The following is a 13,483-nucleotide window of genomic DNA, read 5'->3' as shown; positions in this document are numbered from 1 at the left end:
CGAAACTTCCTCTAAGGTGTAGTGACTCTAGGTCATCTTATCCCGTGAAAAGCGAGTGGTGAGAAGTGATTCTTCCTTGAAAAAGGAGAATCAACCTAGAAAAAGACTAGGAAATTAAGGATTTGTCCCAAGAACCCTTGAGTTGTATTTTCCAGCATTTCTATTCATTTACTTATTGTAGTTCTTTTATTTTCTTGTTGACATCAAACTTTATATTGTAGCTATGATTTATGATTTAATAAGTGCATTAGTTTATCATTCGTCATGAGCTAAACCTTCCTAGGGATTTAGCAATTTGGATGCCCTTGGGTTGTTATGGCTTAAGTTATGTTGCATTTCATGCCACTTTATTTTACACATTCTCTTTGTTGAATTTAAAAGATAAAATTGATAAGTTAAACTGGCCACTTAATTTAACGATCTAGCGGAGCTCTAATGCTGAGAAGGTTAGGGTGTAAGCGGATGTCACAAAGGGATATGGGACTTAGAGCTTAGAAGTAGGACTGTCACAGTCACCTTAGAAATAAGGGACACATGGGATGAAGAAACTAAACTCGAATTAATCTAAGATCCAACTAACCATAGAAATATTAGGCATTAACTGCTTAGACATCCTAAAGGAAGTTGACGCAAGACTGAATATGTGTAGTTTTCTGTTTAAGTGTAATTCACTATTAAGGTATGATGTGGCCGCATCATTAAAGGTATAACACCCAAAAGGTTGAAATATTGTTTGCCTTGTTCGATTATTGTTGTTTACTATTTTTAAACTTTCTCTCATTCATCACAAACTAAGCTCTTCCTTGGTTATCTTGATTTCATTGATCCATAGTCATAACCAAATTAAACGTCAACCTAGTCCTATGGGTTGACACTTGGAATACTCCGAGTTTAGTACTTCATCGATAGTGAGCACTTAGACCATACTTATTCTGACTTATCCATAACTTTTTGCCATTGAAAAGCACCTGAAAAGTGCTTTTTTACCTTCGGATTTAGAACTAATATTGCCAGTTTATGTGATTTGACGTGGCTAAATTAGTTAATTTCAAGAAACTAAGTCACAACAACAATTTGAGCTTATTTGGACAAAAATTGGTGTAAATTTCTAAATACAAAGATTTTCAGACCAACCATGCAAAGAGAAGCGAAAGAATAAGGTAAAAAATCGCCAACTATCAAAATCAAGGCAGCGTAAAGCGTAGCATCACAATGCTATCCAATACGTTGAAGATCAGAGAGGGGAGGACAGGGGAGCATGGAAACGCTACCTCAGAGGGTTGCAATGCTTTGGAAAGAAGGACGTGTGTCACTCTGCCTAGCAACACTTTCTCAAAGCATTGCGATGCTGCGACAACTCCTTTACAAAAATAAGTTTTCAGATGATTGAAGGAAAGCAGTTTTTGTGTGGGATTTCAACCTAAAAAAGAGGAAAGACGTCTGAGCAAGAGAGCCACTGTTGGCCATCGATCTAAAGCTCAACGACGAGAGTCAAGATATCAAGATTGCAACATGGTGACTATAAAGGGAGATCAATTACCTAGTTACCTTTCTTCTTGCATTCCATGACATATTTTTGTATTATATCTATCAATTTGACAATCATGAGTAACTAATCATCTGAATTCTAGGGTGCTATTCATATTATGAATTTACATTGAATTGATTATTAACATTTGGATTAATTATATGATGGTTGGATTTTAATCTTTGTGTAAATACTTGTTTGATTGGCCATTAAACAATTGTATTCTAAGTCGAATATTCTACTTGTGAAAGAGAAATTTAGTTGGACCTCAGTGATTAAACTATTAATTTCTAATGCATGAAAATGATTAAACAATAATAGGAGCTGAAATTGAAGGATTTTAATGCGGCATTGGTGTAACCATTAGGAAGAAATTCAAATTGGTATATTCATGCTAGAACGGATTAAGCTTGACAAAGGATATCCTAAATTTAGACTTCTAGGCTCATTCAATCTAATTAATTGATTCGTTTGTTAATAACAGTTTAGAAATTCATAGCAGAACGACACTCTAAAGTCACATTCCCATTGAACTGTAGATCTATTATTTTGTTTTACATAGCTTAAACAACAAACCTTCTTTTTCTTCGTCTCTCTACTCAATTTTTCTCAAGCCCTCTATTTTTCATCCTACTTCTCAAACACTCACAAATCAAATAAAAATATAAAATACATTTATTCATTATAACAAAATTTCTAACCAACTCTATGTTGCTTTGAATGAGGTGGAACACATGAGGAAATGACGCGAAGAATAAGCTGGAGGTAAAAGGTGTAAGTTTCAAATTCACTCTCAATAACAAAATTAATATAAAAAAAATTAAAAAAAAATAAAAAGAAGAAACAAGAACGTTATCAAACGAATTTTAAGAGATAAAAATACTTGTATTTTTAACCCTAGAAAAAACTATTGAAACTAAAAATCATTTTAAATTTTGAGTAAGCATGCCAATAAATATCGATCGTCCCTTGATATGGGGAAAAAAAGACCGTTGTGTATCGTTGAAAAAGTTTCTTCAAATTTCTCCTTCCCGCCATTTCCCTCTCTCTCTCTCTCTCTCTCTCTCTCCCAGGTTTCACCATGCTTACGATGCAAGTTGCAGAAGTGGAAGCTCTGAAGAACAATCTTCTTCCATTTCTCCATCTTTCTCAGTTCGCAAATTTCAAATTCTCTCGTTCAACGGTCTCCCTCACTGCCTCCCGCCCCCATAGCACCTCTTGCCTTTACGTACAGCTCAAAATTTCAGAGCCTTTCTTCACTCTCTTGTCCATCAATCCCAATGGCATCGAAGAGTTCCATTCCTGTCTTCAGATCGACGACTTCTTCCTTGCCACCTCCCTCACCGGCACCGACGATCGTCTCGTTACCTTTCTTATGCCCGATGATTATTCCTTCACTAACCTCTTTTTCACAACTCGTACGTCCCTCGATTTTCTCAACAATCTTGGTTTTCATTCTACTTTTACTTTGATTTCTTGATGAATCTCTCATTTCTTGTTTGTTATTTTATGAATCTGAATGGGTAATCGACGAAATTTCGAATCCCCTGTGTTTTAGGGTTTCTTTGTTTTTTCTTCAATTTACGAAAGATGACTGGATAATCCAAATGGAAATGGAATTGGATTGATTGTGAACAAAAGCCGTATGTTTCATTTCATTTCGATTTGGTTTAAGTTCTCAATTTACCGTATCTTCGTGTTTCTTGATTCAAGTTCATTTTTTATTTCAGGCGTTGGGCATTTGCAATATAACACTGCATTGGCGATGAGTCCTCCCCTTGAGATGAATATGCCTGAAATAGATGACGGACCATTTGTCGCCATTACTGCAGAATGGTTCAGAGACATTGCAACAAGATTAAGTGGCTTCAATACCAGAAGTAACTCAATTTCTCCTCTCCATCTGCAGTTTTTACGTAGATTTGTATATAGTCCAAATATTTTCTTTCTTGTAAGTTCATGAAATCTTGTCTTCTCTAACAGTTTGGGTTACTGCAACGGTTTCACAAGTGGTATTCTCTGCTGTACTAATGGAATTTAAAGTTCCTATAGAGGTACACAATTTATTTATCCCTTGCTAGTTGATGAAACTTTCCAACTGTTTGCATTGATGGAGAAACGTTTAATACATAGTAACTTGTTGATTTAAAATTTTGAGTTAGTTTAACCAGTGATTGTTAGAACAGGGGATGTGTTTATGGTTTTAATGTGTTATTTCATACGCAAATGGTATGCTTAATTTAAGTAAGTAATCGAATGTATGCAACCTATTAGTATATGAACTCTTGAGTTTCGTGATAGTCTAACCATAGTATTAAGGCAGACACGAAATTCTATGCTCAAACTTTTGTAATATTGTTTCTTATTTTCAAGTCCACAAATGAAGGGAGATTGTTGTGAATGAAAATTAACGGTATGATTCTCTTAGTCTTAGCCTTCAATGTTTAATGGTGGTGTAGCCATGTTATCTGAGTAAATAGGAGTTCATATTATCAATGATTATTTGTTAGGTGCTAATTTACAAGTCCATAAATGAAAATGCAGTAAAGAATACAAATAAATAATCAAAATGTATAGTAACCTATCGGTTTAAATTTTCAAATTCAATGGTACTTAGCATGGTTACTACACTATAATGATTACTGAAAATGCAAAATTGCATGTAGGAAAATCGATGCATGGTCGGAGGTTCTAATTTTGGTGACGGAGTTCGATTTTCAGTCACTTTCATTCCCCTACAATTTTTTATTCAAGCATCATATCTTGACAAGATGGTGTATTTCAATACTTCAACTGACAGGAGCATTTTAGTGACATTCTTAACTGGGAATTGGACAAACATTGTGGCCTGTAACCCTGAAGATCGTTGGGAAGTTCTACACAAGTAGAACTAGATGAGGCTATAGGATGGCAATGAAATATGTATATATATATAATATATATATAGGTATTCTATTAGCATGCGATGAATTTTAGAGAGAATTAGTGGATGCAAATGTTAATAGTTTTTCTTTTCTTGTATTATACACATTTAATAATGGATAATAAAATTGCTCGTTGATTTTTTTAATAAGTAAATTACTCAATTCTTTGAATTTCTAACGTATTAAAAATGTACTGGAATTTTTTTAAAATTTGAAGATAAATTGTGTATTTTAACTTGGTGAAGTGATGGAATAAAAGTTAATCAAATTTGACTTGATTGATAACCGTAATTTAAATTGTCAAACAATTGATATGAAACAAAAACATTACAAGTCAATTTAAACCTAACTCAACTAGTAAGATATAAATGTCTTTATCACATGATCAAAAGTCAAGAAGTTGCAACAAGCCACGATCAAACATGTCCAAGCTATGATGTGCTCGTTCAAGAAGTTCTTCCTCATGAAGCAACCTATAGTATGTGAGTTTTCATAATTGAACTACTAAAAAGGAAGGTGCACTCTTGTTGGTTTGATTTTTTTTTTTTTTTAAACATAAAATGGATCGGTTTGACTTGATTTTCGATTGGCCCAAAAGTTGAGAAAACCAAACTGACTATCACCCTAATTAATAAAATCTTCGTATATTCAGTCTTTTCTTTTAAAAATAATTGATAATGGATACATTAAATATAAAATTGAACTTTTTAGAGGGAAAAAATTGAATTTTATACAATAGAATCTTAAAATTTAATTTCACGTACGATACATGAGTTTAAAAAGAAGTAAAACTTATTCAATACAAATTGAATATTTAAGATAAATAAACACCAATATGAAAATTTAGATAATTTAACAACTATATATATGGGAGATTTTCAAAAATAGAAAAGTAATATATATATTTAAAAAAATGACATAGATAACCCAAACTAAGAGGTCCAAACGAAATTTGACTTAGGTTCTTAACCAATATTTTTTGGCCTTTTGCTCACGTCATCTTCATATGAAATTACCAAAATCACCCTTTTTTTTCGTTCTCAGATCTACAATTTTTTTTTTCTTTTTCTAAACCGTTCTTGCTCAATCATCTCTTTCTTTTTCTACAACTTCTTTGCAAAGCGTTCTTCTCACTCGAGTCTCACCACCCAATTGGTTAGCATCCGCCGCCCTCCACCATTTGTTCCATCCGTTGCAAGTGTTGTAGTTTCCATTAGACCATAAACGAGATTAAGAAGAGAGAGCGAAGATAGAGAAAACAAATTGTAAAGAGAACAATGTGAATTGAGGAACGTGATGGAGGAGTGAGTGAAATGAGTTAAAACGATATACTTTTATACTTGGTTGACGTAAGCATAAAGTCAATTTTCGAGTGTTTTTTAATATTGGGCCAAACTTGGAATGACCGCTGAAATGAACATCCGTATGATTTTCACTATATATTGTTAAAATTTCAACTTAGGGCGCCATTTTTCTCCTCGAGTCTTCTCACCATGTTTACGCTCCAGATTCTTGGATTAGGTGAACTAAGAAGCTCCATTTTTTCACTCCTCGTTGTTTCCAACTCTGCCAATCTCAAATGCTCACCGTTATCCGTATGATTTTTTTTTTTTTAAACATAAAATGGATCGGTTTGACTTGATTTTCGATTGGCCCAAAAGTTGAGAAAACCAAACTGACTATCACCCTAATTAATAAAATCTTCGTATATTCAGTCTTTTCTTTTAAAAATAATTGATAATGGATACATTAAATATAAAATTGAACTTTTTAGAGGGAAAAAATTGAATTTTATACAATAGAATCTTAAAATTTAATTTCACGTACGATACATGAGTTTAAAAAGAAGTAAAACTTATTCAATACAAATTGAATATTTAAGATAAATAAACACCAATATGAAAATTTAGATAATTTAACAACTATATATATGGGAGATTTTCAAAAATAGAAAAGTAATATATATATTTAAAAAAATGACATAGATAACCCAAACTAAGAGGTCCATACGAAATTTGACTTAGGTTCTTAACCAATATTTTTTGGCCTTTTGCTCACGTCATCTTCATATGAAATTACCAAAATCACCCTTTTTTTTCGTTCTCAGATCTACAATTTTTTTTTTCTTTTTCTAAACCGTTCTTGCTCAATCATCTCTTTCTTTTTCTACAACTTCTTTGCAAAGCGTTCTTCTCACTCGAGTCTCACCACCCAATTGGTTAGCATCCGCCGCCCTCCACCATTTGTTCCATCTGTTGCAAGTGTTGTAGTTTCCATTAGACCATAAACGAGATTAAGAAGAGAGAGCGAAGATAGAGAAAACAAATTGTAAAGAGAACAATGTGAATTGAGGAACGTGATGGAGGAGTGAGTGAAATGAGTTAAAACGATATACTTTTATACTTGGTTGACGTAAGCATAAAGTCAATTTTCGAGTGTTTTTTAATATTGGGCCAAACTTGGAATGACCGCTGAAATGAACATCCGTATGATTTTCACTATATATTGTTAAAATTTCAACTTAGGGCGCCATTTTTCTCCTCGAGTCTTCTCACCATGTTTACGCTCCAGATTCTTGGATTAGGTGAACTAAGAAGCTCCATTTTTTCACTCCTCGTTGTTTCCAACTCTGCCAATCTCAAATGCTCACCGCTATCGGTGTCACTCACAGTTTCCTACTCTAATGAATCCCATTTCTTCGTTGTATACTTCCAAATGTTCGATCCATTCTTCACCATCTTCTCCGGTGGCCATGGCGATTACAATTTCGACATTGACCTTCAATAACTCTCTCGCATTATCTTGGGCGATGACGATCTTTTCTTGACCATTCTTGTTCCGAGTTCCTTCTCATCCGCCAACCTTATCTCCTTCACTAGTACGTTCTGTTTCCTTTTACATTTTCCATTTCCGAAGATGAATTTAGGGCTTTTTTTTTTCAATTGGAATCTGAACGAGGGAAAAAACCCTAAATCAGTAATTTGGATGAGATTCTCAAATCTATCAATTCGAGATTCCAGTTTTTAATTTTTCGAATTTGATTTCAGGAGATGGAAAATTCCGATCTCTCGCTTCATTTTGTGCGATGTTTCCCCAAAATAGGGAAGTGAGCAGATTTGATCTCAAATTGTCCGTGGCAATTAACGCAGCAAAGTTCAGAGAGATAGCAGAGCGATTATCTGATTAGCAAAGTTCAGAGAGATGGCGATTATCTGATTACAAAGTTCAGAGAGATAGCAAAATTCACATTATAATCACTCTAAATTAATTAATTGGGGATATGTATATATAAAAAAATTACAACACTACGTGTAAAATAAATGTAATATATTAGGGGTGCTTTGGAGAGTTGGAATGTAATCGAGATTATTGGGAATAAGAGGAGTGTTGGAAAGCATGAATAATCGAAAACAGAATGAAAATGAGATAGTGAAGTGTGAAAACAATAAAAAAAGGGTTGGATTGAAAGGGGTCGAAATAGAATGAGTTTTATATTACATATCGGGCCTAAAACATTTAATTTATTATATTACATTACAACTCCATCCCATTATGGGCCACCAAATGCCCCCTTAGAGATTGGTGATAATTCTCGATTCTGGATACTTAAGTGCTAGTTGCTTAAAAAACTAAGGACATGTTTAGTAGACAATTCAAATTTGTTTTATATTTTCAAATTCATTAGGTTCAGTGAAATATGTTTAGTTGGTAATCTGGATTATGTTTTCAAAAATTATTTCTAGTTCTGTGATCTAAAGAGTGCAAATTTTGAAAACAACTTTTTAGTGTTTTCAATATATCCAAATTTTGAATTCGAAATTTTAAAATGAAGAATTATCTTTAAAATGATTAAAACAACATCACATATACTATTTCATGTTGTAAATTCAATAACTTTTGTTAAATTATATTGTATGATATTACAAAATAATGATTATAAGAAAATTTTAACCTAAAAAAGTTCAAAAATTAACTAGTAGTTTATATTTAGTCTAGTATTTAGTAAGTAACTAAATATATTTTCAAACAATTTTGTTATGAAATACATATATGAAAATATGAAATGCGACTCTATTTTCTTTGAATCCCTTATTGATAAATTCTGTTTTCAGATTGCCTACTAAATAGACCCTAAATCATCCATGAGAAATGATCGTACTTAATGTATGAGGTTTTTTTTACTTGAATTTTTAAACAAAAAAAGAGTCAAGAAAATCCAAAAGAACACGAGTTTTCTTTATGTTTTATTTATAAAGAACAATACATTTGAAAAACCAAAAAACTCAACCAATCTGCATGATTACATCACTAGACACTGGTAGAGTAAACAACTAAAGTTAAGAAGAATGAAGAATGGACAATTTTTTCCCCTCTAAAGTCTTTTGCATGATATAATGTTTTTTTTTATTACGATAAACATGTGAAAAGGAGATAATGTCTCCTAACTCACAACTCCAATCCAACCCTTAGCCTCATCAATAAAGAAAGAGACTTAAAAAATGTTGGCTGCCGCATCATTTAACAGATTTACTACCTCTAAGCAATTAGAATCAATCAAATGATTTGAAAGATGGTATGCGAAAATACTCTCTAACCCAAATAAGATGACCATCGTTTCAAGAAGCTTCACCACATTTCATCAAGTGATGAATTTGAACCCAACAAGAAGAACACAACCCAGATGGTCTTGAAGCACTAATCCTAAATCACTTGACTTAGCAACAGGACTCCAAGCAATATTAGTATTTAGCTTCCAAAAGGATACCACAAGAAGATGCCACCCAACTAGACACTAAATAAAAGAGAAGGCCCCGACAATTACTTTACCCATGGACCTCAGTCTCTCCTGTTGACGCTTAAGAATATGTCTTCCAATTGAATCACTAAAAGTCCTCACGTCTGCCAACTACATTAGAGTCACCCAATCTATTCCTTGCCTCTCATATCTGCCAAACAACGATTGTAACCTTGTCCAACGTTAAAGAAACTCGCTCAAAGATCAAAGTCCAATAGTTGTGATAGCTCCAATAAAACTTGCCATCACAAAGAATATTAATATTAGTTGAAAAGAACATAGACCAAATCTTCCTCATTACAGCCACTTCCATAGAAGATGTGTTGCAGTTTTCAATCTCTCTCGTTGTCGAGCTCAATAAGTCATGCCATAAAATCATATATAAATCTAAAAATTCATTGAAATTCCCTAATAATAATTCATGTGTCTATCAATAGTTTTTTTGTTATTTTTATAAATAGTTTGTCATTCTTTGTAGAGTGAAAATTTCCCTTAAATTATATATATATTCAATTAAAACAAGTCCAAATCAATTTATTCACAATTAAAGAAAAATATAAATACACATAGGAATTGAAAAGGCAATCATTCTTTGCCCGCCAATTTCATCACTCTCATTTCGTCTCTCACCGTCGCCCGTCGCCCGTCGCCATGTTCACCATTGACGTTGGTACAGTGTATGACCTAAGGCTGGCGCTATTGCCAATAGCTACCCTCTGTGAAACAGCTGATATCAAATGCACAAACCAAAGATTGTCCATTATCGTTTTTCCTTCACGCCTTCCCTTCGTTGTAGCGCTTCGAATGTTGCCTGAATTCTTCACTTCCTTTCAGTATCATCCCGACCCCGACAACTACAATACATATCGTGCCAACATTTTCCTTCATCTTTTTATCACTAATGTTTCCAAAACCTACACAGATGATATAAACGTTACCATCTATCTCAACAGACGCCATCCTCTCGCGCCCATCAAATTTCAGGATCCTCGTAAGTATTTCGCTCTCTACCTTTTTCTAATTGAATTGATTCTTGTCTTTCTGGCGATTTCTTGACTGAGGATGATTTCTCTGTGCTCTGAAATTTTCATCGAGTCTTTTATTTGACGATATTCGGTCATTTCTGGAATTTCTTTTTCTAATTTCCTGAATCGTTGTTGTGTTCTGTTCGGTGATTTCGTTTCCTAAGAATCTGGACTCCAATTGAACTGAATGTGGTTGTCGCGGCGATTTCTTGAACTGAGGATGGTTTTTCTCTGTTCTGAAATTTAATTGAATCTTCGATTTGACGATATTAGGTCATTTCTGGATTTTTCTTTTTGTTATTCTCCAGAATCGTTGTCGTGTCTTGTGTGCGTTGATTTCTTTTCCGAAGAATCTTGAATTTAATTGAACTGAATGCCGTTGTTGCGACGATTTCTTGAACTGAGGTTGATTTTTCTCTGCTCTAAATTTCATATACGAGTGCCGCGATTTCTTTTCCGATGAATCTCGACTCAAATTGAATTTAGAATTAGGTATAATTTAGAATCGTGGACGATAACTCTCCGATCTCTAATTTTGATTGAATCTTGTTTTGATGATATTAGGTATAATTTCTTTTCCGTTCTGTTTGTTTCCTCAAATTTGATCGATTAGTGGATGCTCCAATTTCCGTTCTGTTTTGGTTTCTACTTGTTAATTGAATTTCACATATCAGATGAAAAGAAAGAACAGAGAATTCTCTCTGGTCTGTAATCTTGCATAATTTGATACAATTGTTAATATTGTCAACACTGATTTCAGGTTCCGGATATTTCCGATATTCTACATTGGTATTGGCAAATCCTCATAACATCGATATCAGCTCAATTGATTTCAGTGTTTTTGTTGCAATTCCTTCAGCTGCATTCATAAACATTATCTATGACTTTGATCTGCCGCCCACTGAGTATGGTAATTTATAATCAACTCATCTTCTTCCTTCTACAGTTTTATGTAAAAGAAAAAGTCTTTGGTAATTTATAATCAACTCATCTTCTTCCTTCAGCAGTTTTATGTAAAAGAAAAAGTCTTAAAAGTTTCTGAAATTTGTTTCCTTCTTCTGCAACAGTTTGTGTTGCTGTAACAAAGACGGAAGCCAAGTTCAAATCTCAAAAACACGAAGTTACTTTCACCCCTGAGGTCCGTTTAAATATCATTTTGGTCCTTATATTTTTAGTGTGAATTTATTTTAATCAAGTACTTATTCATTTTAGTCTCTATATTTCAATTCTTAGTTGTAAAATTTTAACACAAATTTTATATACAATGGAAATGTTTTAGTACAAATCTATGATTACATTTTTAAGGAAAGAAATGAGATGACAATGAAAATAATTAGACAAAAATGATCATTCTTAGAAAGTACAAAAATGGTCCTTTCTAATTTATATCAGTCAAGCACTTTTAAAATGTAAGTTTGAAATTATATAGACTAAAATGAACCAAAATAGAAGTACATGGACCGAAACTCTATTTCAACTACTAGAGATCCGTACTTATGTTTTGATACATATGTTTGTTTATCTTGATTTTTAGTTTGGATTTACTAGGAAAAAAAAGTATTTTTCAAAACCATTTTTGTTTAGAGATGTTTTCAAATATTTTTAAACATAGTAAAATATACTGATAGACAGTGATCGATACTTATAGATATCTAAGTGTTTATCACTTACACCAATAGACATCTATCATTTATAGATAATGACATTTGTTATATTTAAAAATATTTTTAACAGTTTTGTCGTATTTTAGTAGTGTTCCAAAAGTTAATATGACGAGTTTGTTTGAAATGTGTGTGGTGCAGAATAAGGATTGCATAATTGGGGGTGTTGGAGAAGAAGCGGTATATTACTTCATGATCACTCTAGCTCCCACGTGTCTTTTCTATAACATAGCTTACAAAACCAACTTTGTTTGGCTGTTCAGAACAGTTAGTACTCGCAGTTTGTTGTGTAGCTGTGTGGGGCTACATGCTTCGTATCTGGTTTGTTTTTGACATTATTGCAAATTAGATTCTGTGTTTCTTGGGATTAAACTTTTTACATATATTTTCTTCTCATGTAATATAGAATAGAAATTCTCTGTTTGTTCTCTTCACATTTTGAGCAAATCAGTGATCATATGCTTCGTTATTCTGTGAATATATGATGGAACACTACTTCATTTTGTTTCAACTTTTATTTTTAGTAACCTTTTTTTTTTCAGTTCATATTTTGTTCATCTAAAAATTCCACAAATTAATTTTTTATTTACTAAGATTTTTTATCCTAAGATTGTAGGATATGATCCTTAACCCCTTGTACAATACTACGACCATATTTTGGACATATCTCCTTCAATACATATATGTTTTAGTTAAGAAATTGGATTCTAATTCAAACAATCGTTTAAAATGAGTTTGATACTATATTTATAAATCATAAGACTAGTTGTAGTTACTCACTAAACACTAGTTTACAATAATTATTATTAGTTTATTTATGAACATGTTTTATTAAAAAAAAATTGAATGATTATTATTTTGTAATATTGTATAATTTATAATATATTACATATTATATCTTTTAATTAGAAAAATGAATTGTGTTTATCATGTAATATATTAGAAATGTTGTTTTCAGAATTTTCATGGTTCAAATCATAGGATTGGAAAATAGTTTTCACAAACAGAATTCAAATTATATGTCAAACACATATTTGTTATACTTAATGAATATGAAAACACAAAAAAACATCCAGATTGTCAATCAAACACGTTATTAAGAATCTTGACTTTACTTGCTCTCGACCTCCTAAATGATCTCAGTTTAAACTTTGAGCTCCTTTCACTAAATCGTATGGTTTTTTTCCCCTCAAAATTTAGCTTTACGATGGAAGGAGCTTATTTGACCATACCCAACAATGATCATCTCGAGATAACACAATATATTTTCTGAAATATATTTTCAACATTGTGAATTGTGGTGCTCAATCCATGGTTAGATGAGAGAGGAGAGAGAAAAGAAGATGTAAGGAGAGATAGTGAAGGAGAAGACAATGAAGAGAAGAAGAAGAAAGATAGAGAGGTGTGAGAGAAAAATTTGAATGGGAGAGGAGATGGTGATGACAGAAAAAAAGTTAGAGATCATGAGATGGGAGAGAGAAGATTTCAGAGAATTTGATGTTTGTGTAACACACCAGAGCAAAAAGATAATTTCACTACTAAAAAAGGTT

General features: G+C 32.6%; 2 protein-coding genes across 2 annotated transcripts; both read left to right on the top strand.

The window, feature by feature from the left end:
* Positions 1 to 2,556: 2,556 nt before the first annotated feature.
* On the top strand, positions 2,557 to 4,498 carry LOC120067583 (uncharacterized). Its single transcript, XM_039019128.2, has 4 exons — positions 2,557 to 2,946; positions 3,259 to 3,408; positions 3,512 to 3,582; positions 4,195 to 4,498. Exons 1-4 carry the CDS (start codon positions 2,610 to 2,612, stop codon positions 4,414 to 4,416), a joined length of 780 nt encoding a protein of 259 aa, XP_038875056.1. The 5' UTR covers positions 2,557 to 2,609; the 3' UTR covers positions 4,417 to 4,498.
* A 5,328-nt stretch (positions 4,499 to 9,826) lies between these two features.
* Positions 9,827 to 12,444, top strand: LOC120068128 (uncharacterized). The gene is made up of 4 exons (XM_039019825.2): positions 9,827 to 10,238; positions 11,033 to 11,182; positions 11,340 to 11,410; positions 12,075 to 12,444. Exons 1-4 carry the CDS (start codon positions 9,899 to 9,901, stop codon positions 12,264 to 12,266), a joined length of 753 nt encoding a protein of 250 aa, XP_038875753.1. The 5' UTR covers positions 9,827 to 9,898; the 3' UTR covers positions 12,267 to 12,444.
* The last annotated feature ends 1,039 nt before the right edge of the window (positions 12,445 to 13,483 follow it).

Source organism: Benincasa hispida, chromosome 12, assembly GCF_027475165.1.
Source record: "Benincasa hispida cultivar pf3 chromosome 12, pf3_genome.v1.1, whole genome shotgun sequence".
Taxonomy (NCBI): Eukaryota; Viridiplantae; Streptophyta; class Magnoliopsida; order Cucurbitales; family Cucurbitaceae; genus Benincasa; species Benincasa hispida.
This window is presented reverse-complemented; position numbering and strand designations above follow the sequence as displayed.

Excerpts from the sequence above, each read along its gene's own strand:
- LOC120067583 (XM_039019128.2), top strand. The coding sequence starts at position 2,610 with ATGCTTACGATGCAAGTTGCAGAAGTGGAAGCTCTGAAGAACAATCTT. Across the intron at positions 2,947-3,258 it reads TAACCTCTTTTTCACAACTC|GCGTTGGGCATTTGCAATAT; the intron begins GTACGTCCCTCG and ends TTTTTATTTCAG. Across the intron at positions 3,583-4,194 it reads AATTTAAAGTTCCTATAGAG|GAAAATCGATGCATGGTCGG; the intron begins GTACACAATTTA and ends AATTGCATGTAG.
- LOC120068128 (XM_039019825.2), top strand. The coding sequence starts at position 9,899 with ATGTTCACCATTGACGTTGGTACAGTGTATGACCTAAGGCTGGCGCTA. Across the intron at positions 10,239-11,032 it reads CATCAAATTTCAGGATCCTC|GTTCCGGATATTTCCGATAT; the intron begins GTAAGTATTTCG and ends CACTGATTTCAG. Across the intron at positions 11,183-11,339 it reads TCTGCCGCCCACTGAGTATG|TTTGTGTTGCTGTAACAAAG; the intron begins GTAATTTATAAT and ends CTTCTGCAACAG.